The 27,346-nt window shown below is 35.6% G+C and overlaps 1 protein-coding gene across 3 annotated transcripts; it reads left to right on the top strand.

The window, feature by feature from the left end:
• Positions 1–1,228: 1,228 nt before the first annotated feature.
• Positions 1,229–26,672, top strand: LOC107930370 (nudix hydrolase 3). Of its 3 annotated transcripts, XM_041102597.1 has the most exons (22): positions 1,230–1,633; positions 1,984–3,314; positions 3,886–4,065; positions 4,569–4,646; positions 5,315–5,411; positions 6,484–6,617; positions 6,734–6,815; positions 7,283–7,369; positions 17,516–17,622; positions 17,693–17,864; positions 18,007–18,248; positions 18,350–18,431; positions 18,741–18,806; positions 21,291–21,368; positions 21,448–21,543; positions 22,212–22,318; positions 22,419–22,587; positions 23,278–23,361; positions 24,777–24,871; positions 24,954–25,044; positions 25,126–25,272; positions 26,295–26,672. In XM_041102597.1, the coding sequence occupies exons 2-22, from the start codon at positions 3,232–3,234 to the stop codon at positions 26,346–26,348; spliced, it is 2,331 nt and encodes a 776-aa protein (XP_040958531.1). In that variant the 5' UTR covers positions 1,230–1,633; positions 1,984–3,231; the 3' UTR covers positions 26,349–26,672. The 3 variants fall into 3 exon arrangements, with proteins under 3 accessions (XP_016717490.2, XP_040958531.1, XP_016717489.2); XM_016862001.2 differs by having other exon boundaries at positions 1,229–3,314; positions 6,740–6,815; XM_016862000.2 differs by having other exon boundaries at positions 1,230–3,314.
• The last annotated feature ends 674 nt before the right edge of the window (positions 26,673–27,346 follow it).

The following is a 27,346-nucleotide window of genomic DNA, read 5'->3' as shown; positions in this document are numbered from 1 at the left end:
GACTTTAAAATAACAAACTGGAGTCGCCACCGATCCTTTATTAAGGTGTGATCAACTCACCCTAAAAAATATTTTGGTCTACGAATTTTAAGAAAACGAGTTCGGGAGTCGGTTACGCACGAGGAAGGGTTAGCACCCTCGTGACGCCCAAAATCAGTACCAAATTGATCATTTAATGTCTTAGTGTCGAAGGTTAAAAAGATTTCAAAATCAACTCAAATGATGAAATTTGAAAAAGGATAATCAATTGTTCAAGTCATGTAAAGAAATCGAGTCCCAATACGTTAGGGTACAATTCCTCATAATCCCCGAACTTTGAATATCACTTTTATTTTATATGAAAATTTTCATTTCGATAAAGTAACATGCCACACCCAATACGTTAGGGCCCGACAAGTTAAGTTCCCAAAAATGATTTTTATACCCATGCGTTTTGAATAAAGAATATCCTCGGTTATTTAAGATCAACAAAGAAAATCAGAACCCAATACGTTAGGGTTTAATTTTCCTCGAAAATCACAAACTTCAAATATTACTTTTATTCAAAAAAACCTTTGAATCAAGAAAATAACTTTGATATATGGTTAAAACCAAACTATATTTTCAAAAAGGGTATGTTAAAAAAATGTACAATATGATACAAATACTTTAATACGAATTACACATGTATATGTATTTACAAAATAAAAATACAAGTACAATATACAAGTAAATTTGGAAACATGTGTGCGCATATATTTAAACACACATATATAAGTATACATACAAAAGAAGAAATGGAATATATATCAAACAAAAAGAAACTAAATAAAAAAATGTGTATAAACGTGTATGAGAATTGTGAAAATAAAATAAAAGTAAAAACATGCATATGTATATATATTTACAAAATCAAAAAAAGAATATAAGTATATATATAATATAAAGTATATAAAAGTTAAGAAAATAGAATAAAAATATAAGGAAAAACGTATGTATAAATTTATGCATGTATTTATAAAGGCTTAAAATTATATACATATAAAAATAAAATATACATATATATATTACATATAAAAATATGCGTATATATGTATGAAAATATGATAGTTAATAATATATAATAACTAATAATGGTATAATGATAATAGCATAAAAATAATAATAAAATAAATGATAAATGAACTAAATTGAACTAAAACAGAAAAAGTGGGGCGAATTTGAAATAAATTTAAAAAAACTAATTTGGATACGCGCCCAACAATGGAGGACTAAAAGCGAAATTAGTCCCGTCCATAAAATGTTGTGCAGTGATGGACTAAATTGACAGAAACGAAATGTGAGGCTAAAACTAAAAGAAATAAAAAAGGATTTAATTGAAGTGCGCCACAAAAAGGAAAGACCCATAGCGAAAATATCCCATTTAAAGGCAGAACATGCGGATCCTCCTGGGTGAAGCAGCGCCGTTTTTGCTCTTTAATTTTAAAACGGTTTTTATTTTTTTTAAAAAGCATTTGCAACAGAAAGGGAAAAAAGAACCAAAATCCTCTGCTAGGGTTTCTTCAACCCCAACCCTATGCGCCGCCGATCAAACCTAGCGCCCATGCCCCGATTTCGACGGAGAGGGCTCCTATTTGACGATTCCGACGACCAGGTAAGCTTTCCCTCTTTCTTTTATGTTATTTTAAACAAAATAAAATGAAAATAAAAGAAAATAAAACATATGAAAATAAAAATGGATACTGAAAAACGAAAAGAAAAACCTTTGTAAAAAAAACACTTCGATATATGTATTTTCTATTCCCTTTTACACCGAAAAAACCCCGATTTGCACTCGTATTGAATTTTCTCTCTGATTTTTCCTCTCCCCCATTACAGTACTTGAAATCGGTCTTTTATAGCCGAAATAGAAAAGAGAAAAAAAAAGAAAAAAAATCTAAAAAAAATCTGTTCTGTTGTTTGTTGGCCCGATTTTTGCTCTTCTGTTTGTGTGTGTTGCTGCAGGTACAAGGCGAGGCACGCGTGGAGGCGCAACTCGCGCGAATGGCGGCTACTGTTGCGGTGGGGGTGGTGCGCATGGTTGCTGTGCAGCGCAAGGAAAACTGCTAGGTTTTTCAATTTTTGGGATGATTTGGGTCATAAAAATGGGCCTATAATTAGGTTTAATTTTTGGGCCACTGTATTGGGTTTTGGTTCTGCACGCGGGCTCGTTTATTTGTTTGGGCCCGGGCATATTTGGGCTCTACAAGGGTAATACACATATAACGAGGTAATTGGAAAAAGGAATTGGATGAATTGCTTTCGTAAAAAGTATATAATAAAGAGTTTTCAATCATGGTACTCGTGGATTAACTCCATGATTGAGTAATTGCAAATTATTATAACAACACTTTTAGGCATAATTACAATTACTAGAGCTTAATTGTATATATCCGGTTTGCCCATTGGCTAACTCAATAAAAACTCGATTCGACTATATTTGAATCAAAAGATAAATTTATGACTTTGAAAATAATTTAATTGTGTTAATTTATTTGATGTGGAATTAAATTGGGCGGCTGTAAGAATTGTTTAAGTAGAGAATTTAATTAAATAATTTTATTGAAGAATTAATTTAAAAAATTTAAGTGATTTTTGAGAAAATTAATTTTAATTAAGTAAAATTAAATTAATCAAAATTAATATGATCTTTTTGAAAATTAAATTTTAAGTCAGATAATTAGGTAAATTGGTAATTGAACTTAAAAATTGGATATGAAATCATAAATTAAGTCTGGGAGTCTAAAATAGAGATTAAAACTCAAAAATTAGTCGAACCGGTCTAGAATGTGAAACCAGACCGATAATCCAATTAATGTCTGGACTGGATCAGTCGGGCCGTTATTAGCCCGAACCTGCTCGGGGTAAACCTGCTCTGTCAACTCCGGTGTCGCCTGAGTTGAAAAAATACATATATTTATGAGTTATTTGACAAAATACATAAGATAGCACTCAACAAAATTAAAATTTTTTAAAAAGGCCAATGGTCGGCTAATGATAAGGAATCATTGTGCAGAACGGGTAGTTTACTTAAATAAATATTGACTTGATGATTTTCATAAATAATTAATTTTTTTTGGTGGAAAAAAGCCCTACTTTTGTTGTTAAAGAAAAGAAAGAAAGACAGACTCTGCAGCCATTAGACTAAATAAAGAAGCACGCAATTTATCAAATTCGTCAACGAAGACAAAGTCTGATTCATCGAAAGAATCAATGGCAGAGCCTTACATTGAACAAGTAGAGTATCTCGACGTTCTCACTAAAACCGGTAAAAAGACAGGCGTTTCCAAGCCCAGGCACGTCTCTTCATTCTTGTCCATTTCTGGATTATCTGTTTTTGATCTTTCAACATAAAGGATTACTTTACAACCGGCTCTTTTATTTATTTTCTATACTGTCTGTTGCTTACTCTTAGCAGAAATCATGTTTTTGCAGTTACCAAATTGGAAAATTATAGGACAAGTTAATTTAAGCTATACTTGTTATTTGCAGCTTCTGTAAATTGGGTTTGATAGAACCTTTGAGATTAGTTAAGCTGGTTCCTTGAAAATGGTAGTAATAGCTTCATTTGTTGATTTGGTTTGTAATTTCTTTCAATGAACCCCTAATTTTTTCGGTACTCAATCCGGATTATAGAACTGAAAGTTTTCAAGTGTGTGTGTGAGTGGGGGGGGAGGTTGCTTATGGTCCTTGAAATTGGAACTGGGTATGGAAAACTTGCAAGCTAGAGCTACGGAGGCATACATTTGATATAAAATATTTCATTTTGAGTATTATTGTGTGTTAGAGGTTGCTTATGATTTCTGTACTGGCGTTTCTCTATAATGGTAGTTTCTTGATATGTAACTCATTGTGATCTCTTTGCAGGGGAGATGTCCATCGAGATGGGGATTACCATAAAGCAGTCCATGTCTGGATTTTTGCTGAGAGTACACAAGAATTACTTCTCCAAAAACGTGAAGACTGCAAGGACTCGTGGCCAGGGTTGTGGGATATCTCCAGTGCTGGCCATATATCTGCTGGTGACTCATCGCTAATAACAGCACAGTAAGTGAATCCAATTTCACAAGTCTTCAGTTCTACTTCTTTCATAGGGCATTTGAAAAACTGTTCGGTCTTTAATCTTTCTATGTGTGCCGTGCACAGATATTCTCCCCATGTTCTTGTTTATCATTGCTACTTTCTGTTGTTTTATATACTTGCTAGATTTGGTTAATACATTTCTTTTAAATATCTAATTGATAGTTTCCTAACTGATGGTAAACCTAGTGGTTTCTAGATGGCCAAGAAACCTTTTTGTTCGGAAGGAGTGAAGATATCTGAGTTTTTTTTTCTATCTTTATTTAAATATCTTATTGTCCCTTCCTTTGTAGTAACTTTCGACACAAGAAATTCTTTGGAGATCAGCATCCATTAATTTTCTTTTTACCTTGTTGGCCCATTTTTTCCATCGTCTATTACTTGGTGAACATATTATTGTTAGAAATTTATCCCTTTTTGGTTGATCTAGTGTTAAAACACAATGCTTGCTAAATATCTTATTTGTTCAGGAGGGAGCTTCAAGAAGAACTAGGGGTGATCCTCCCAAAGGATGCATTTGAGTTGATATTCGTTTTTCTTGAAGAGTGGTTAGTTGATAAAATCTTCTTTTTGTTTTGGTGTAATTTACTCTCTTCTTGGAATGTAATTGGTGCAGCTGATCAGATGACTATGATGCTTTTTTGGTGATTTTGGCAACATTTTCTCTGGTTTTGTTGCTTTGCTAGAACCATTGGTGCATTAATTTCTGATGCTAATGCCGTCTTACTAAATTCAAGTCTGTTTTGTGTTCATCAGGGTTCAATATTTTCAATAAACAATTAGCATTTGGCATAAATTTACTCTGAAAAATGGTGTTATATTTTTCATTGTAAGTTCATAGTTGTATTGACTTCCTTTTTCTTAGAGAAGAGTGTTTTGATTTATTGTTTTTCTGAGGTATGCTGCATCAATCTTATGCAATGATAAGACCATCTAGACATTAAGATTTCACCTAGGTCTGCATCACTTTCAATTTATCATTATTACTATTATTATTCCATGTTTAGTTTCTTGGAATTTTTGTTTAATTGATGAATCTCAATATTGTTGAGATGCTTAAGTGGTTTTGTGATGCTTTTAGATCCATTTTGACTTAACATATGCTGTGAATTTTTGTTTAATTGATGAATCTTAATATTGTTGAGATGCTTAAGTGGTTTTGTGATGCTTTTAGTTCCATTTTGACTTAACATATGCTGTTTACATTTGATTGCAGTGTCACAAACAATGGAAAGTTCATCAATAATGAATACAGCGATGTATACCTAGTAACAACTCTAGAGCCAATTCCTCGAGAAGCCTTTACACTTCAGGTAAGGAAGTTAATAATTATTCTCAGTTGAAAATTTCAACCCATTCAATGTTATTTGATTATATATAATATGCAAAATTCTGTATTTGTTTTCCATCTCAAAGTACTTTCGTTGTCCAAAAATTGTTGAGATGAACAATAGTCAATAACAGTCGGAATTATCATTCAAAATTTCATGGATTTTGTTTTCTAATGGTTTTCTGGTGGAGTATGGATTAATTTTCTTGATATTCCAAACCTGTCTACAGTAGTGACAAAGTTGACTACAGTGAAACATCTGGTGTAGGTATGCTTTATCATCTCAAGTTTAAACATTGCTTGTACTGAATGAATAAGTGGAATTCAACTCTAGATCTTAAGCCCTTCCACTCTTGGTTGTATTTCAGTCTGTTTTCATGTTGTAATCTTTTTACTCTTATTTGATTGGAAGTTCCCTTTCTGATCTAAAGCTAGCACTGAAAGAAAAATGCCATTGTCAGTGATGAATTTAGGGAAACAAGTTGAACAACTCTGTCTCTTTCTCTCTCTAAAATTTTCCAAAAAATATTGGACTGCCAAAGCGTAAGTGCAATTTAACTTTTGGTGCCTCTTTTAAGGTTTTTTTTTTTTGACAGAGAAACATCTTGCACAAAGACAAATGAGAAGCCTAAAAGTCTATAATGTTTGATCACATTTATTTGTTAGAAAATCCATTTTTTATGGTTTGTTTTAGAACCTAATAGGCTTGCATGGATTTGCTGCAGAATCCCTATTCTGAAGTATATCAATATAGCTCTCTGGTCTTCATTCTATGGATGAGATTCATCCTTCTAAACTTCCATCTTTACCATGATTATCCTCCTTTTAAGTTGGTTTTAGTCTCAGAATTTAAGGCTGTTGATGGTGCCTGGTGCTTAATGAATAGTTCATTATACATTTTCTTTACAATTATATATGAAAGTCATGCTTTGAAAATGTGAATGGTGAATGGTAAACAGGGAATACTGATAAGTGATTTGTCCCGCTACAAAACTACCTGAAAATGTGAATGTTTTTTATTAGCTTTTATTTTATTTTATTTTATTTTATGATAGGATACCGAAGTCTCTGATGTAAAATACATTTCTTTTGGGGAATATAGAAGTCACCTAGCTGAAGCAGATCCTAAATATGTTCCTTATGATGTAAATAAACAATATGGTCTTCTCTTTGATATAATTACAAAAAGGTAAGCTGAGTAACTATGACCATGTTGTTGAACAAAATAATTGTCAAATTCATCTAAATGTTATATTCATGTTGACATTTCATGTTGTGGTTAACATTTCAAATACTTGCTTAAAGGTACAGAGAGAACAATGAAGCACGCAGTCTAGTACTACAAAAGCAACTTCGTCGATATGCTCCTGTTTCTCTCACTGCAGAGGTTGTCAACTTTCTGCAATTTTAATACCAGCTACCCTGCTTTTATTGGTTGTTATATTTCCAATCCATCTCAATATTTTTATCCTCAAGCTTTATGTAGTCAGTTTGCATGTAGACATTGTGTGATATGAGCAGAATGCGTTGTGTTGTATCCTATGGACACTTTTGGTTTCACGTTCATTAATTTGTTAGTTTACAGGTGGATGGTCTTTCTATCACTTTTAAGTTTATAAAAGGTCCATTGCTTTCTTTTCTGCTTTAAAAGTAATCCTGTGAAAAGCTGAATACATATTGAAGCTTATAATTATACAGGAGTAAGTTATCTGCATGCTACAGCCACCCTTGTGGCCAATTTCCATTATTTCATTCAAATATTGTGTTTGTAATTTTTCCCTCTCCTAAATATAACAGTCAGACCTTCTCGATGTACGTGTTGAATTATTTACTAAATCTATTCCCTCATTGCAGTTGACAGGGCTTGGTGATGCTGACAAGGAGGCTCTGATATTACTGGTTAGGGCTGCAATGATTATGGATGAAATCTTTTATCTGCAGGTCGTATTTATGCATATAAGTAGACAAAAAATCTCACACACAAGTACACAGATTTGCTCAAACATCTGCTCTGGTCTTGTAGCATGTCTATATAAGTCAGTAGTAAGAATAGCACAGTTGGTTTCTTTTTGCATGAACCAAAGGAAAATTTTGTGCTACTGAATAGATGATCTAGTGCAAAATATTCACGAACAACACTCCAAATGCAATAGAACTTCTGCTTATTATATATATATATGTTGAAAGCTGTTAAAGATTAGTTAATTTTTTACTGGTGCACTAGTTAGCAAACAGGAGATGGGTTCATAATAACAATGCTTTGCTAGTGTTGCATTATAATATAGGTAGTTTTGATTAGTTCACTCATAACACTTATGCAGTAGTCTTTGAGATATATAATTCACTTGTTGCTTCTTCTGGGAAAAGTTGTTTTCAGTTCAATGAGTCAAGTGATGCTATAGGAGCATTCAATATGTCAGTCAATATTACAGGAAAGTAGTAGAGACATTGATATGATATAAGGAACACGAAGGTATAAGTCTATCATACCCCAGAAAGTAATTGCAAAGGATAACAACTTATATTTCCAGATTGGTATAGTAGAATCTTTCTTTCACTGATGGCACTACCTTGAATAAATTTTAGATAAAAAGGCATCATCTAGTTACTAGCAGAAATATTTTGATACACGTATTTAGGATGCAATTCAAAATATATGTGTTCATTATCACTATAGGATTTTGAGCTGGTTGCAAAATGCAAACTAAACTGGTTGCAAAACGCAAACTAAGGGTGTGCAAAATAAACCATTGATACTGAAAAGTTTCAATGATCTGATGTTTTCAATGTGTTTGATTACTTATTTCAGAAACCACTTAAATGGAATTCCAGTGGAGAGAAGTGTTGAAAATATGAAGAAATTTACTGAATGAATTAAATCATTCTCATAAAGGAAAATTTTATCATTTAATTACATGAACCATTCTGTCCTTTTTAGCTTTTTACTTTTACTTTTTAGTTTTCTTTATGTAAAATACTCAATAACATATCCAAAAAAAATCTAATCAATATTTAATTTGCAGCAAAAAACCAAGCAACCTTTACAACAAAAATTCAATACTTAATTTTTCCGAACTAAAAATTCTGTACTTAGCACCTAACACAATTTACTAATGTAACCTTGTTTCTATGTGACCAAAATAGTGAAAGAATAATTAACGAGGCACAAGGAGAAAGAGAGAATGGTACTCTATATATCATTCATCATCAAACAATACATATATATACAAGTATGAGTTTACTTTATAAGGAAAGTAAATAAAATCAAATCTCTAATATCTTGCCATAATCCACTATAATCAACTATATTATTCTATGTACATATCTTAACACTTCCCCTCAAGCTAGAGCATAGATGTTAATCATGCCTAGCTTGTTACAAATATAATCAATTTGAGGTCCACTAAGAGATTTCGAAAAGATATCTCCTAATTGATCTCCTGTTTTGACATAATCTGTTGATATGAGCTTTTGTTGGATCTTCTCATGAATGAAGTGACAGTCGACATCAATATGCTTGGTTCGCTCATGAAATACTGGAAGGGAGGATATAAGAAGAGCAGCTTGATTTTCACACCACAATTTTGCTGGTGACGACTTTTTAAATCCTAGTTCTTCCAGTAACTATTGTAACCACATAATTTCTCACACAGATTGTGTCAAGAAATTAGATAGTTGATCCTCTATCCATCTTTGATCCTCCCCAATTTGCATTAGTGAAGCATTCAATGCCTATGTGACCACAATTCTAATATAGAAGCTCACAGCCTAGAGCTCCCTTTAGGTAAAATAAGATTTGCTCTAGTGTCACCCAATGTCTAACTGTTGGTGAAGATATGAATTGTCTCACAACACTCACAAAATATGCGATATCAGAATGAGTCACTAAGAGATAATTCAGTTTCCCAACTAGTCTCTTATACCTCTCAAGATCTTCAAACGAATCATTATCTTCCTTCATAAGTTGCAAATTGGAATCCATCAGTTTGCTACATGGCTTACATCCCGACTTTCTAGTTTCTTCAAGTAAGTCAAGGGTATATTTCCTCTGAGACAAGAGAATACCCTTCTTACTCCTAGTAACTTCAATGCCAAGAAAATATTTCAATTGTCCCAAATCCTTCGTTTGAAACTAAGTATGAAGGTATGATTTCAAAGCAAGAATATTTGTATCATCACTTCCAGTAATAACAAAATCATCAACATAAACTACTAAGAGAATCATGCCTACCTCTAAGTGGATCACCTCACAGAATCGTCCAAACCATGCTCATAGGCTCTGTTTCAAATCATATAGAGATTTCTGAAGACGACACAACTTCGCACTCTCCCCCTGAGCAACAAAACCAAATGGGTCCTTCATATAGACCTCCTCCTGTAGATCACTATGCAGAAAGACATTTTTTTTATATCAAGTTGATGCAAGGATCACCCATATGTTGCCGCTATAGAAATGAACAAACGAACATAAGCCATCTTAGCCACTGGAGAAAAAGTATCTGAGTAACCATTAAGATTAACTTGGACTGTAAACACATTTACATTCAATAGCCTTCTTTTCAGTCGGCAAACTAACCAATTCCCAAGTACCATTACCATCTAAAGCAATCATCTCTATCATTGCATCCCATCAGTTAGGATGAGATAAGGCCTCCCTTACAGTTTTAGGAATAGAAATAGTTTAATGAAAGAATGAAAAAGCTAGTCATAGGGGATAATTGATCATAAGAGACAAAAGAGGAGATAGGATAAGTACACTGTCGTTTACCTTTACATAGGACAATGGGAAGGTCGATACTAAAATCAGATTGACTAGGGGTCAAATTTATCGTCTTGAATAAACATGACTGATTGGTGGTCGAGTGTTACATATTCTAGCATACCTTTACATAGGACAATGGGAAGGTCGATACTAAAATCAGATTGACTAGGGGTCAAATTTATCGTCTTGAATAAACATGACTGATTGGTGGTCGAGTGTTACATATTCTAGCATACCTATTTTAGAGGAGTTGACAAGACAATTCACGGTATATAATAACAAATCATCATTTTCGGAGGAAGTATTCAGAAATGGAGGACACAGGAAAAAACGGTGTATGCTCAAAAAAGGTAACATCAATAGACACAAGATGTCTCTTAAGATCCGAAGAGTACCATTTATAACTCATTTTAAGTCTACAATAACTAAGAAACACACACTTGACTTTGGGTCCAATTTTATGACTTTTGGATGAACATCATGAACAAAGCAAGTGCTACCAAATATTTTAGGCTCAATGAGGAACAAAAGTTTTGAAGGAAAGAGGGTATGGTAAGGAATGTTATCGTTAACAATTAATAAGAAATGTGGCTATTAAAACGGCATCATCTCAAAAACATTTAGGTACACTCATTTGTAAAAGAAGGGCTTGGGCTCTTGCCATAAACCACTTAGTTTAGAAAAATACTGAGAAATTGACATCTCACCTAGCTTAGCGTTGTGAACTTTATTGGGAATTTCAAAAATCTGAGCATCATTCCCAACTTGTGAGTAGTTAATAGCAACTGCATGCCATATTTTTCTGTAGAGTTAAGTAGCAGGTATGTTCTGGAAATCTGGGGTTGCATAGAGTTGATAAGCCAAGCGTTGCGAGACGTAATTTTGGATAGGAAAATGAAGAAGAAAGACTTGTAGAAGTAAGAGTTGAGAGAAATTAAGAGATAAGAAATTTTCTGTGTATTTTCTGCATACCCGTTTTGCATGCAATGCATGCATTATAAAGAAAACAAACAAACCACATGACGTGGACTATTCAGTTATAACAAAAATGCAAAACGCCCCGTATGACTTAAAACCCAAAACTCTCTGTTTTACTTAAAATTCCCACTTGTTTCTTGCTCACTTTATCAGCTCATAACAATACTCCCCTCCCACACGACAACCTTGTCCTCAAGGCTGAAAGTGAGGAAATTTGGTTTGAATTGCAGCCAAGGACTCCCATGTCACATCCTCTGGAAAGGAGTTAGCCCATTCGACCAGCACTTCGGTTACTGCTTGACTCTCTTTCTTGACCATCCTTCTGTCGACAATACGAACAGGCTCTTTTGGTAAGGCACCATGAACATCTACCACAGGCAGCTGGTTTTGTGTTGGAGCAGAACCCACATGTTTCTTCAATTGTGAGACATGGAATGTAGGATGGATACGTGAGTGTTGTGGAAGTTGCAAAGTGTATGCTACTGCCCCTACTTTCTGGATCACTGGAAAAGGGCCAAAATACTTTGGAGATAACTTTTGGTTGGAGACCTTCCGAATCGATTGCTGCCTGTAGGGTTGCAGCCTCAAATAAACCAAGTCACCCTCCTAAAAACTTCTCTCCGAGCGATGTTTATCTGTCAATTGCTTCATACGGGCCTGAGCTCTCTTAAGACAGAACATAAGCAACTTCCTAGCAGCCTCCCGACTTTGCAGACTTCGGTCCACAACTGTCACAGGAGAGGCGCCCGCCAAATAAGGCATGTGGGTGGGCGGGGGCTGACCATACAGGGCCTCATATGGTGTAAGCTGGATAGAAGAGTGATGAGAGGAATTATACCACCATTCTGCTAAGGGTAGCCATTGAGACCAGTTTGCAGGCGTCTCTCCCGTCATTCAACGCAAATAATTTTCAAGACATCGGTTTAAAACCTTGGTCTGGCCATCCATCTGAGGGTGGTAAGCCGTCGAGAGTAGGAGCTTAGTACCTGACTTCTGAAAAAGGTCCTGCCAAAAATTACTAACAAATATTCGATCCCTATCCGATATGATAGAATCGGGCATACCATGAAGTTTGTAAACCTGATTAAGATACTCCAAAGCCACATCCTTAGCCGTATATGAGTGTGTCAATGTCAAGAAATGGCCATACTTAGTGAGATGGTCCACCACGACAAGAATGGAATTCCTCTTATTTTATTTGGTAGCCCTTCAATAAAGTCCATGCTGATCACCGACCAAGCTCTATCGGGTATGGGTAAGGGTTGAAGAAGGCCAGGAGAAGCCACTGACTCACTTTTGCATCGTTGACATGTGATGCACTCCCGAATCCATCTTTTGACATTCGAAGTAAGGCCCTTCTAGTATAGCTGACTCGACAGTCGTTTCCTTGTAACGGTCACCCCTGAATGGCCCTCTATTGCACTAGCATGAAAGTGAAGGAATAACTCCCGTCTGAACTCGCCCCACCACTATCTTCCCTTTCCTGAACAAGAACCTCTCATCCCATGAATATTTTTGGTCCGAATTTTGATGCTGCTGAGTGTGTCTAATAATCTTTTGTAGTCGATCATCTTGAGTGTAAGATTGTTGTACCTGTACCAAGAGATCGGAAATAACTGAACTCGTAGTAAGTTGGTAATACTGACCCTGTGCAAGCTGCGGTTGACGAGAGAGAGCATCCGCAACTTTGTTGTTGATTCCTTTCCTGTATGTAACTTCGAAGTCGTAGCCGAGCATCTTCGCTACCCAACGTTGCTGGAAAGGAGTAACGGCGACCTGATAAAACAAAAACCGCAGACTCTGGTGGTCTATTCGGATTTTAAAATGGCGACCCACCAAGTAAGCATGCCATTTGCGCATTGCTAATAAGACTGCCAACATTTCTTTTTCATATATTGATAGTGCTTGATGGCGCACCCCAAGAGCCTTGCTAAAGAAAGCTATAGGTCTCCCTTGTTGCTGCAAAACCGCACCGACACCAAACCCACTGGCATCCGTATCTACAGTAAATTCCAACTGAAAACTTGGAAGTACCAATACGGGAGTTGAACTCATAGCTTGCTTGAGAGCTTGGAAGGCTTCAGTTGCCTGATCATTCCATCCCCAACAATCTTTCTTTAATAAACAAGTCAATGGTTGAGCAATTACTCGATAATTCCTTATAAAGCGTCTGTAGTATCCCGTAAGTCCAAGGAAGCTATGGAGCTCTTTTACCGAACTAGGGATAGGCCAGGACGTTATACAATCAACTTTAGCAGTGTCCATAGAAATGGTCCCCTTATACAACACATGTCCCAAGTATTGCACTTGGAGGGAACCAAAACAGCACTTTGACCGATTAGCATACAAACGTTGTTCCCTTAAAATAAGGACTATCCACAGATGCTGCATATGCTCAGACCACGATGTAGAGTAGACAAGTATGTCATAAAAAAAACTAACACAGACTTCCGCAATAGTGGCTTAAAAATGGAATTCATGAGAGCTTGAAAACTGGAAGGAGCGTTGGTGAGGCCAAATGGCATCACAAGGAATTCATAATGTCATTCGTGTGTTCGAAACGCGGTTTTATGCACATCCGGTTCCCACATGCAAATCTGGTGATAGCCGGACCTTAAGTCCAGTTTAGAAAATACTCTGGCTTCTCCTAATTCATCCAATAACTCTTCAATTACAGGGATGGGGAATTTATCCTTAACTGTATACTGGTTGAGTTGCCTGTAGTCCACACACAACCGCCAACTACCATCCTTCTTCTTGACCATAACAATGGGAGAGGCGAATGAACTGGTGCTGTCACGAATGATCCCAGCTTGGAGCATTTCCTGGATAAGTTTCTCGTTTCCGTTTTCTGGCAAGCTGGATATCTATAGGGCCTCATTTTAATTACTGTGCCTTCATCAACCAGAGGAATTTTATGGTCCTGTTTCCTACTTGGAGGCAACCCTTTCGACATTTGAAAAATGTCATCAAACTCCATCAGCAGCTTTTGGAGTTGACTTCCCTGAGTCGTGTCCTCCAAGGTGCCAAGCGTCACTTGTGCAGGTGAGCTCAATACAGTAGTATATGGCCCCAACGATTTCCCCATAACAGCAAAACACCTCGGATTGGATTCTTTACTTCCTGTTGCTAACGAACCAGGAACTATACCTTGAAGAACGCAAGACTTCCCCCCTACATTAAACTGCATAGTCAAAGAACTGAAATTCCAAACAATGTCGCCCAATGCCAATAGCCATTCAACCCCTAGTACCATATCGCAGCCTTTCAGGGATAAAACCATGAAGTCCGTTTGGAAATAGTGGTTCTACACCTCCCATTTAACACCTTGGCATAAACCCCTAGTGAACAAACAACTTCCATTGGCCACCGAAACCTTCAATTGTTCATGGCACACCACTGATAATGATACTCTATTGACCAACTTATTGTCAATAAAGTTATGTGTACTTCCCGAATCCACTAAGATAATAGCCTGAGCTGATCCCACTTGAGCTACCACCCTCATGGTATTATGCCCTTGTAAGCCAGTAAGGGCATGTAATGAAATCGTGGGAGATTTAGGACCCCCATCCTCATTCCTCATTTCCTCCAAGTTGTCAGAGCATTCCTGGAATTCATCAGCTTCACTCTCGGCAGAGGGTTCCAATAAGAATTGATACAATTGCGATTTCACACATTTGTGTCCTGCATGGTACTTAGCCCCACCCCAAAAACATAGTCCCTTCTGTTTTCTTTCCGCCATTAATGCAGGGGATATAGTTTTGGATCCCGAGTTATTTGTCGATCCCCTAGTGACCGACTGCGAATTTGCAAATTTCATGGGAGGAGAAGAGTACCTTACAGTCGGTGAAGAACTGGTTACCGTTCTTGGTGAGCCAACTCCCAGCGTCGGAGGTCCCTTTCCTGTAGCAGAGATGAGTACCTCGATCTTCCTCGCTAGCTGGAAGGCGTCCAACAATGTTGAAGGGGCAAATAAGTCTAAATAGTGACCTATTTCAGCCTTCAAATTCCCCAAGAATATACTAAGAGCATATGACTCTGGTAAATGTAGTTGATTAAGCAGTCCTACGAATAAATTCTGAAATTGCTTGACGGTACCTTGTTGTTTCAGGTTGACCAGCTCCCTCATCGGGTCCCCAAATGATCCACAACCGAACCGATCTCGAAGGCTCTTAATGTACGCCGGCCATGACAACATTTGTAGCCCCCCATTCCTCTACGAGTAGAAATGATGCCATTCCAGTGCTCTGCCTTCTAAGTTTAGCATCACCAATCGAACCTTACTCCCTTCAGGTATGACTTCAGCTTCAAAATACTGTTCCAATTTAGTCCACCAACCCCGAAAATCATTCCCATCGAACTTAGGACACTCCAATCGGCTGATTTTAGTTGAGTCTCCCACCACAAAAGAGGAATCCTTCACATGTACACTACCACCATCTGGAACAAAGAGTTCCGACTGTCCTGGAGGAAAATCGGTGGTTTTGGGTAAAACCCCAGGAGGAGCTCCCAGTACCCCTTTCCCTTTGTCAGCTGCAGCATGTAACCCAGTTGGTGGGGGCCCGAAATACTGACCCAACAGCGACTATAGATCACCTCGAATCTCCGTTTTGAACTCCTGAAAACGGGAGTCCATCTTGGCCTCCAATTGAGCAAATTCCTCTTGGATTTTGGAAATTCCCTGCTGTAAGGTGCTCACCTCTTTCTGCAATCTTGTTGAAACTCCATCACCGGCCATTAAAAGGGATCGTGGAAGCTCTGATACCTTTGTTGCGAGACGTAATTTCGGATAGGAAAATGAAGAAGAAAGACTTGTAGAAGTAAGAGTTGAGAGAAATTAAGAGATAAGAAATTTTCTGTGTATTTTTTGCATACCCGTTTTGCATGCAATGCATGCATTATAAAGAAAACAAACAAACCACATGACGTGGAGTATTCAGTTATAACAAAAATGCAAAACGCCCCGTATAACTTAAAACCCAAAACTCTCCGTTTTACTTAAAATTCCCACTTGTTTCTTGCTCACTTTATCAGCTCATAACACCAAGACATAACAAGAGAGTTATCAGAGTCCCACTAATCATAAGTGGAATCATTTACAACGGGTTTTTTCGAATCACCAGTAATATACCCCTGCAGCCCTCTAGCTTTGATAAACAATAAGCACGATCATGACCATGCGAGATAATTGTGCCCGTCAAGTTTTACAGGACTGATTTGTAACGAGAGATTATTATTCGAAACAACAACAAAACCAACAGTGGTCGTCGGAGAATCAAATTCCACGGAGGTGAGTTGCATGTGCCGGCGCATGGGCAAGGACGCTGAAGGTATGGGTGGCGTGTGAGGGCCACAAGCAGGGAGTTTGGTTACTGGATTTTTGGGTTTCCCCGGGGATTGGACTACAACTCTATTGAAGGGGGTGGTGAGAAAAAAAAATTGGCCGGAAAAGAACCCAAATTGAGCCAAATAGCAGCAAGAAAACACCCTTAAAACAGAACAAAAAAAAACAGTGATTGAAACAATGCGAAACCTAAAAAGAAAATAAAAAAAAAGACCTACAAATCCTCCTCCGATCAAGCAACCGACCACTGGGCTAGGGTTGGACAAAGGAGTCAACATCAAGGGTGGAAGCCGGTGGTGAGATGACCACGCACCGACGCGTAAAGGAGGGTCGCAAATCTTTAGGCCGTGCGTGAGCCTCGCGTGCTGCTCCGGTTGCAACTGTCAAGATGGTGGTGCTCCTGCCTGTGCTGACAGTGTACCCGAAAAAACTTGAAAAGTTAAACTCACGAAATGCTCAAATGGTTTGTGTTCAAAACAACGAAACACGAGCTCCCTAAATCGAGCCAAGAGGCTCTGATATCATGAACAAAATACTGAAAGAATAATTAAGGAGACACAAGGAGAAAGAGAGAATGAAATTATATCTATCATTCATCATCAAACAATACACATATACAAGTATGAGTCTACTCTATAAGAAAGTATATAAAATAAAATCAAATCAAATTCCTAATATCTTGCTATAATCCCTAATAATCAGCAATATTATTCTATTTACATATCTTAACACCATGAAATATTGTTTCCCAGTCTAGATATTGCCAAAATTCTGGTTTTGTGAAATGCTTTTTCTAGTTTTACATAATTTTTATTGTTTTAAGGCACCTAAAACGTTTGTTGCTTGGAAGGAAAAGTATTGATATGGTGCAAAATTTTGCAATCTAAGTGGTAAAAGCATTCTTAATTTTAATTGCAATCTTAATGTAAATGCTTAATTGTGATGACATGGCATCAGATTCTCATATTTTCCTTTGTTCTTTTTCACCTTAAATAATCAGGTTTGGCACAGCAACCCAGTTTTAAGAGAATGGTTAAAAGAGCATGCCAATGTGTCTCAATTGGACAACCTGAAATGGATGTATTATGTAATTAATAAGAGTCCATGGTAATTCCTTCTGCTTTGTTCTTTGGCGGGAATGTCTTTTTGTCATTAATAATTCATTCTTTATCAACAGGTCCTGCCTTGATGAAAACGAGGCATTTTTAACAACTGCAGATTCGGCAGTAAAGCTTCTTCCTGAAGCCACAAAGCCTATTACTGGGTGGAAAGGTGTACAATACAGAGCAGCATTTCCAATGCTAAAACCTTCTGGTGCCAACTTCTACCCTCCTGACATGGACAAAATGGTAACACAGGAATTTCTTCATGTGCTGCAAAGAATGGTTTTTCATTATACATGTGGCTATACTATAAAATTTCCAGTTTAGCCATCTTTTAGCATTACTTTAAAAACGGGATAGAGAGTGACGAGTTTCATTTTTGTTCTAGGAATTTAAATTATGGACTACAGGTCTAAGCTTGGACAAGCAAAAGGATGCAACGAGTTTTTTCACTGTCATTAAAAGGCACAGTCAAGTAAATTGGGACAATCATATCTTTGATAGCACACATCTTTCAGAAGGGTCTACTCATGATCTTTATAGCATTCCTTACTCCCAAGAGTATCATCCTTTCCTGACAAGAGTTTCGGATCTGTTGCATAAAGCTGGGGACCTTGTCAGCTCTCCTAGGTATGAGTGTGACAGTTTTTTCTTCTGATGTCTTGTTTATTATTCCTACTCTGAAATCTTATACCATCAACTAATATCTCTTGAGTCGTTCAACTTTATAGTTTGAAGAGGTTGCTCCATAGCAAGGCTGATGCCTTCCTTTCAAACGACTACTATGACTCTGATATAGCCTGGATGGAATTGGTTAGTTGTTGCTAAATTTTGATTCTTTTTCTTTCCCCTTCTCATGCACTTTCTCATTTTTATATATGAATAAATTGTAAGAACACATTTATTATGGTATAATTTAAAAGGATATTCATGATAATAAATCTGCAACTTTTTTTTTTCCTCTGCTTTAAATTCAACCATTTCTTTTTCTGTTTTGATTTTAAAAATATTAGTAACATCTTGTTTTGATGTCAATATGCTTAATTTGGTATTCAATTCAATTCCTATTCTAATGAACTCACTGGGTCTTCGCTCTCTCCCTGTTTGAATTTCCTGCTTTAGGATTCTAAGTTGGATGTCACCATTGGTCCATATGAAACTTATGAAGATTCATTGTTTGGGTACAAGGTAATATATTCACATATCAAATGCATGTTTATTTCCTTTACTTCAGTCCTTTTTATTCAGCATTAGATTTAGACGATAATGAACTTGATCTAAGTAAGAATGCCTCGTGAATATTTAGAAATATTTACAATGTATCACTTTCTTTTGTAGAGGTAGCATGAAAACATGCTTTTCTTAAACTTGAAATGTCTAATTTAGACTTTGGGTAACAAATATTATAGCCTTGGTAACATAGTGCTGCTTGAAAGGTTCAAAATTGTGTAAAAGCAAATGAATTATGCTAAAAATGTAAAATTTTAGTAATACCTTCCATTCTTGCAAATTACTCAATTGCTATTTGCTTAAGTTTGGATCAGAAGAAACCTATTTCAGTATGTTTTCTTTCCAAATGATACAGATGATTGATACAATACTATGATGCATTTATGCCAACATAATGTATGAGGTCTAATTAGGTACTCGTATCTCTTTAGTTTCTATGTGGTAGCTTTGTTTCTTGTTGAGTTTTTACTTGTTGAGACACCTTGTAATACCTTACTGAAGAATGTACCATGTTGTGTTTTGAAAAGGTTACTCTTTTCTTTTTATCTTTTTCTCTTTAAATTAAACTAAATTCTGAGTACTGGGATTCAATTGAGATTTCTGCAAGTCAATTTAGCTAGCCCTTTTGTTTTCTTTAAAATGTTCTCACTTGCTAGCAAAAGTTACTTTTCCTTCCACAAAATTTAATGGAAAACTGGCTTGCAGTTGATTTAGAGAACCAAAAAAAAAAAAAAAGAAAAAGAAAAAAGAAAAGAAACAAGAAAGTGAAGTAAATCTGACTTGTAGATAATTTTGTCTCCATAGCATAGTGTAATCCTTCCTAAAGTAAAGGTCATTATTTATTTGATAGAGACCAACTCCATAGTCCAAGCCTACCGTTTGTTCTTAAAAGAAACTCAAAATAAATAAATTGACCATTATTGAAATACATACAAATTAAATACTAAGCAGCATGATCTGCATTTCCATTAAGAATTATGGGTTTCGATTCCTTAAAATTTGTATAGAAAAACAAATTCTTGTTGACAGTGACCAGCTTTTAACATTGCCTAATATGATGAGTAAAGCATGATTGAAGAGGTCAATGTTTCCTATTGTAGCCTGAATTCTTGATGTTATTTATCTATTAGCATTTTTGTTAGTAGGTTTGCTAGCATATCTGTTTGCTTTGAAAGTTTTACCAAAGGTCAAAAACTATCTACTGTAGTTTGGTAGTAAAATGAAGAGTGGGGAATCTGATTGCAAACCAGTGGAAAATGTAAAAGCTTAAAGTATGGAGTTTCACCTTTTCTTTATTGAATTATAAGACGGTAAAATAATACAAATGACCATGCAAGAGCCTCTACTCCTTTAATAGAGGGTCGCCTACTGGGAACTAGAACCAAAGATGCCCACTTCTACACGCGGCCCAATTCACCCCCTTTATGACTAAAGCTTAGAGTGTTTAAACTTTAAATTTTAGATTAATCTATTTTATTTCAATATGACAAATGGGTAGTTTCTCGGTGCTAGTATCAAATTGCTACTTTATAGAACTATTTTATTTGAACTAAAAATTGTACAACCTAATGCAGAGGGAATTTTTGCTTGGTTCCTACTTGAAAAACAAGAGAAAAAACAGAATCAAACAACAATTACAAACACTAATGTATCACTTATTAAAGAAAGCAGCATTTCTTGGGTTGTCCATTTTAACACTGCACCCTGAGGTTGGATGACCGCTATTTTTATAGATTCTGCTAATTATTTCAGCCAAAAACCTGATAAGTGTAACGGCAGAGAAGCTTTAATCATGGATCTCCCAGGAACCTCCCATATATATCTTGCTATTTTTAAACTTTTCTATTCGTTCCAACTAACAATACTACCTGAATACTGCATTAGTCAGTGTAATCTTCCAAACTGCTCTTGAATAATGACTGTCAAAGAAAATAAAAATGAGAGATTCTGTCAATCATGATGCATAATCCACAAAGGACCTTGGAACCCGTCTGCACTAAGAGGTCTTTATGTTGACGCTTTCCCCTGATTGAAAACCCAAGGACAACTTTCTTGTAGTCCTGTGCTTGTCCTCCACAAACTTGTACCATTCCACTTATATGCAAAATTGCAAATGTCTACTATGCACTTGTGCTGTTTTTTGTTTGACTTATTTTATTATATGCTTTGTTGCTTTCTCTTTTGCGTTTTTAATTTTATTCCCTTCAATTGTCCTTCCTTTTTCTGTCCTTTATTTAGATTTATTTATTTGACTCACTCTAGCAACTAATGATTGATTTAGTGTCTGATTGCTTTCACGTGCTCTTGCACGCATCCATGCTTATGTCCATGTTCTCGTAATAAAGGATGAAATCAGTTTGTAACCTGTTGTAATTTTATTGTTGCAATGTATGAATCTCCTTGGATGTTAGTATAGCTAATTAGATGCACGAATTTGCATAGGCTACGTTCGAAGCATTTATTGGAGTTCGGGATGAAAAAGCAACTGCTCAACTTAAATTGTTTAGTGATAACTTGCAGGTAATTCATTCATATCCAATGTTCTCAGACATTTCTTCTGGTCGCTTGCTTGATTCTAACAAAATATTTAATATTTTAGGTTTTGGAACAAAACCTTCCTATGGACGATACTTCTAAATCGAAAGATATCATTGCTGCTCCAATTCGTGTTGTCCAGCTTCTTTTTAATGCAGGGGTAAGTTTTGGGGTTCATTGAGAAAAGTCTTTCATGATAGTCAGATTGGTTTGTCGGCAGTGATGCATATGTTCACACAGATGCTTGCAAATGTTTGTATGCTTGCATTTTGTAACTAAACTTTTAAGGACTGCAAAATGTATGAATACTTTCTTCAGTGTGTTCATGGTTTAGATGCTAATTCTTCCCCATCCCCTTTAATCTTGAATTTTCCTTTTGTATATTTACTCAATGTACATGATAAATGCTTAGATGCAAATACAATAAGAGATTGAATGAAATATCAAATGTGGTTAGACATACTCGTGTGTGTGTTCTGGGTGGGCTCGTTAACTAGTTTACTGACTCAAAAGTGGATTCTAGGAATGGGGATGGAAAGAATGAAACTCAACAATCTACTCTTGCTCCCTGAATTCACTTTTTTGAACTAAGAAGAAAAGGAATTGTGGCTGTTGCCTGCTAGTGTTATCAAGTAATTATGGCTGCAGAGTTGCTATAGTATTTAAATTATTTTTTCATTCCATAGATTGGAATGTATGGTATGGAAAACCACATGTTTGTATTTTTTGTTCTTAATTAGTTTCAAATTTTTCTAGAGCTTCCATTCTTATGTATGTAATAATTTATCTTGGATAGATATGCGTTTAACATATTTGTATTTATATCAGGATGTGAAGGGCCCTCAGACTATTGCTTTCAATCTACCAAATGATGAGCGTATAGTTAAAGATCGAGGAACAGCAATGGTTATACTTAAGAATGTTTCTGAAGCAAAGTGCGAAATTTTCTTCAATCATTGTTGAAGTTGCTCCAATTTACCAATATTATATTTACCATAATTCTAAATCATTGTTTGATATTTCCATCCTAATAAGGTTCAAACAGATTCTTAATCCCATAGCTGATGCATGTATTGCAAAGGAACAACACGAACTTGTAGATTTTGAGTCTTTCTTCACTCACACAATCTGCCATGAGTGCTGCCATGGGATTGGGCCTCATACCATAACCCTTCCTGATGGCCGAAAGTCTACTGTTAGATTGGTCAGTTATAATGTTTCCTTTTTATTTCTGTTTTATTTAGCTGTTTTTAGAATGTGTTTGTCTAGCATCTTCATTACAGCATAAATAGAGAGAGAGAGGAGAAGAAAAAATCTAGTATTTAATCATGTCTGTCCAATTATAATTAAATATCAACTGTCCAGCTCACTCATGCTGGTTTATCCATTTATTCTACATGCCATTGTGATGAAAATGGTTAGAAAAGAAACTAAGCTTTGTTTATGACTGAAGTTCTGTTTTTCTAAACATGAATAATGTCTATTTACCTTGGGCATCTTCATGTAATATTTTTGAGCGAGAAACAGTTGCTTAAATAGAACAGAAGGTAGAGGTTTGTGTGATTTCAGACAAAGGGGTAAAAGAAAGATAAAGGAAGTAATATAATCACAACATACAGGCATTGAATATTTATGATGGAAGAGCACCACCGATAGATTTTAGGTACATTCTTATGATATGGATTTCCTTATTTCTTCAAGTTGGGATTATGTTTACAAGTGTTTTAATTATCCATACTCTCTGATTTCTATCTCCTATCTGCATTAATCTGTATATTGACATTGTTCTTTGAAGTTGTATGGTGTTTCCTGGAGTTACTATTTTCCTTAAAAGAAGTGCTTTATTCTAATTATTTGTGGTGTCCCATGGTTTCTCTTTTACTGTTTCTTGCAGGAGCTTCAAGATTTACACTCGGCTTTGGAAGAAGCAAAAGCCGACATAGTGGGTCTTTGGGCACTGAACTTTCTAATAAAAAAGGTTGGTAAAAAGCCAAGTTTTATTATTTTCCTTTATATGATATAATTACTTGTGACTATCAAGATTAGATGACCCATACATGTTAGCTGATGCAGTTCGCAATTATTTATTTATTTTTTTCAAATGCTTTATCTTTGGGATAGCAACTTTAGTTCCTTTTCTGCATTTTACTAGTATTTCTCAAAGTTCTGCTGCTACTTTTAAGAATAGACGGCTTACAACTTCCAACCACAACCACAACCAAAAATGACTTCAAGAAAATATTGTACCTAGATTCTAACCCCATTCTGGAAAGAGTGTTTTAAGTCAACTCAAGGTGAGATGCTAAGCTTGAGAGTAGAGGCCATAGATTGTGGAATTTAGAAATTTGTGCAGTCATTTAAGGAATGTTTTGAGGTTTCTTGGAAGTCAGCCAAAAAGTTCTTTCGTATTGAAATAGTTGCTTTGAGTAAGACTGGCTTGACATTTTTTTTGAGTGCGACAATTCATTGGAATATGAAAATTTGTATCCCATGTCAGCCCAAAAATACTTTTCGAAAGTAAGGTTTTTGGTTCAATTTCTTTACGCCTGCATAAGGATTTAATTGCTGCAATGTATCAAATCCAAGTATCCAATTGGATAACTGCTTTCCTGCCCCTTCCAAAAATTGACATGCAAAGTTGAAAGAATGTTTACACATCGCTCTGAGAGTTAATTATGGATTTTTTTTCATTATTTTGTTTATTGGTACTTAAGATTGCCTGGATTGAACCTGGTTCACTAGGATTAAGAGACTAAGTGTTCATCACTCTACCAACTGACGATAAAGTAGTTGGCTGGCTATTCATTTTTAATTTTTCAGCCACTGCGACATTTTTTAACTTCAACATCCCATCAGCATGTATCTAGTTTGTGTAAGAACAAACTTAATATTATGTCTGATGGCTGTTGAGTATAGTTTCCTTTCTCTGAAACTCTTTAATTATTTCCTTGAAATGCATGGCTTTCAAGTAATACCTCTAATGAGAAAATCTTGAAGAGTGCTAGAGTTTGGATAGAAAGGAGTTTGTTCAGATCGCTGGTGTTCAAATGTAATACCTTGCTAGTCCCACCACTGACTAATCCTTTGCATGCAGTTTTTAGTAATATAGTGCTATTTTTTATCTATTTGGAACGGTTGTTCTCAATCAAGCTTTAGTCTCAAATGCCCAGTAAGGGACATTTGGAATCAACTTCTACCTTGAACCTTGTATTATCATAAAGGAACCTGGAAGAGATCACGGTTTAAGTAATCTATATTGTATGTTGAATTAGTTAAAAAGTTGTGCATTAGTTGCCTGTTTATGTCAACACTTTTTGCATTTTTGACAAATGATATTATAAAGAACTATGAAAAGCTAAGGCTCTTTCTGTTTGTTTTGACATCTTCGAGCAGCATTTACTTCCGACTAGTCTGGAAAAGTCCATGTATGTTTCATTCCTTGCAGGATGCTTTCGCTCAGTTCGGTTTGGCTTAGAGGAAGCTCATGGGTAAGCGAACCATTAACTGTTCACTGGCAAAATATTTTTAATTATTGTTACTGACTATTCTTGATTTACTGAATAATTTCAGAAAAGGTCAAGCATTACAATTTAACTGGTTATTGGAAAAGGAAGCCTTTGTTTTCCATCCCAATGAGACATTTTCTGTCAACTTTGACAAGGTACAGCACCTTCAGATTTTCTCATACATAAATATTTTTAGTTAAAACACTTCCGCCTAAAATAGTGCTTTCTTTTGGAAGGTTGAGGAAGCTGTTGAAAGTTTGAGTAGGACTATACTTACCATACAAGCTAAGGGTGACAAAGAAGGTGCTAGTTTGCTTCTGCAGAAATACTGCACAATGACAAAGCCATTGAAAGTTGCATTGCAAAAGTTGGAATCCATTCATGTAAGTCCTCCTGCAACATTCAAGTATACTTTTATTGATAAAATACTTGCACTTGGTTTGCCTACTAATTTATTTCAAAATTTAATATATATCATATTTTTGGGATAAAAGGGGATAGATTCTATGTTACTCGGATTTGAGTGTCAATGTTAGATAGATGTGCCCAACATGGGTATGATCAATTTTGTTCAAGATTTTTATGTATTTGAAGGGTCATTGAGGATCATATTCTTGTACCTATGTTTGGATGTGCTCAGACACGAGTGTCGTACTTGAATACTTCAAGACATAGGATAGATTTGCTCTAAGATGCACACGTGCTTGACAGAAATTGCTACTGAGCTTACTTCCTAGTGGCATAAAGTCATAAACCCAAGTGTATAAGAGATGGAAAATGAAAAGAACATGAAGGATAGACCTCGAGATATACCAATCTGGCAGCAACCTGTGTTAAAAATAAAGAATATTTATGTATAAAACAATAATACTTACAATGATCTGCTTTCTTCCTCAATTGTCACATTAGATTTATAAATAGGAAGCAGCATGACTAGAGAATCTACATGCCGACATCATACCCTGAAGAGGGCTTAGCTTTTGAATGTAAACCAAAATATGTAATTGGCATAGCAATGCATTCAACTCTTTATTTTCCTTCAAGTACCCTTGTCTGATACATATTTAGGACATGGATGTATAGAGGTATGTGCTAGTCACCTCCAAGTCCGAGCAAAATAGCTTTATGCTTATAATGTCTCATATATTAAAATTTGCCTTAGGTGCCAGTATATCTGTAGGTTCATATATGCAATTGAAATAAAATAAAGTAAAATAACTCATTTGCCGAACAAGTATGAAACTTTGAAGGTTGATGATGTCATGATATGGTTTGTTTTTTCGGTAGAAATATAATTATCTTGCCAATGTATCCTCTGATAAACAATTATGGTAAAAAGATTGGATCAAAGTGCCTATTTTGAGCATTTTTGTTCATATTCTGTTTGCTTCCATCTATTTCTCAGGTGCCTGTTGATATAGCTCCCATATTTCCAGTAGCCAAAAGTTTGTTGGAATGAAGGTTGCTATTATATGGTTTGGACAAATAGCCATGCTGCTTATGATTAAATTTACAAACACAAAATAATGCTTTTTAGCAATAGCAACTTTGATACTACATGCAATCGAAGTCTTAGTATTGGGCAAATCATCCCTTCCATGCAAGCATAGTTTCGTATCATTTGTTTTGCTTGTGTTGCTGTAAGTTTGATGAAGTTGCTAAATTCACGTTATGTGATTGAATGAGCGGGTTGGATGTTCTCGTTTTTTATAACATATGAATTCGAAGATTGTACTAAATAACATTGTTTGTTGGTTAAATATTAGAATCTATTATGTCAAAATATGCATTAGAAAATAAAATTTTAAATAAAAAATGTATGATAGATTTAGATTCTATGTCGAGAATAGAAATTATATTTCTTAAATTATAAAACAAAAAAAATTACATAGCTATTTATACTAAAAGAATAAGGAAATATAATAAGTACATTGAAACTAAAAATCCCTAATTTTAAGTTGATCAAATCCCTAAAAGTCAGCAATAGGATTGGTAAGTTGTCAGCATTCCCCCTCAAGTTGGTGTATAGATATCACACATGCCCAATTTGCAAGGCTGCTGAGGTCTAGAATTGCGAACGCGTGTATCACGGTTAGACAATCGATACGAGTTGGTTTGCAGGTTGTATCGAAATCAACTACGAGAAAAAGAATTGGTGGTTGGGATGTTCTTGATCGCTATAACCAACTTATGGTGTGGAAGAGAAAACTCATTTTTAAGGATCAATTTAGAACCAGAATTCACTGAGTTTAAGCCTAAGACTTTATATTACTGCTTACTAAATTCAATTTCATTTTCTTATTTTATTTTATTTTTGATGTATATAATTGTTTATTATTGCAATTTCACTTTATTAACTTTCCAAATATTTTCAACTACCCTTATTTATTTTTTTAGCAAGTTCGTCACGAGTCGTGGGCACAATTAGTGCCGCGACAATAATTCTAGTTACAAGTA

Source organism: Gossypium hirsutum, chromosome D10, assembly GCF_007990345.1.
Source record: "Gossypium hirsutum isolate 1008001.06 chromosome D10, Gossypium_hirsutum_v2.1, whole genome shotgun sequence".
NCBI classification, from domain to species: domain Eukaryota; kingdom Viridiplantae; phylum Streptophyta; class Magnoliopsida; order Malvales; family Malvaceae; genus Gossypium; species Gossypium hirsutum.
This window is presented reverse-complemented; position numbering and strand designations above follow the sequence as displayed.

What these genes read in the sequence shown, in the direction of transcription:
- LOC107930370 (XM_041102597.1), top strand. Translation starts at nt 3,232, where the DNA reads ATGGCAGAGCCTTACATTGAACAAGTAGAGTATCTCGACGTTCTCACT. An exon ending in TTTGATATAATTACAAAAAG is followed by an intron (nt 6,618 to 6,733) that starts GTAAGCTGAGTA and finishes ACTTGCTTAAAG; the next exon opens with GTACAGAGAGAACAATGAAG. An exon ending in ATGAAATCTTTTATCTGCAG is followed by an intron (nt 7,370 to 17,515) that starts GTCGTATTTATG and finishes TTAAATAATCAG; the next exon opens with GTTTGGCACAGCAACCCAGT.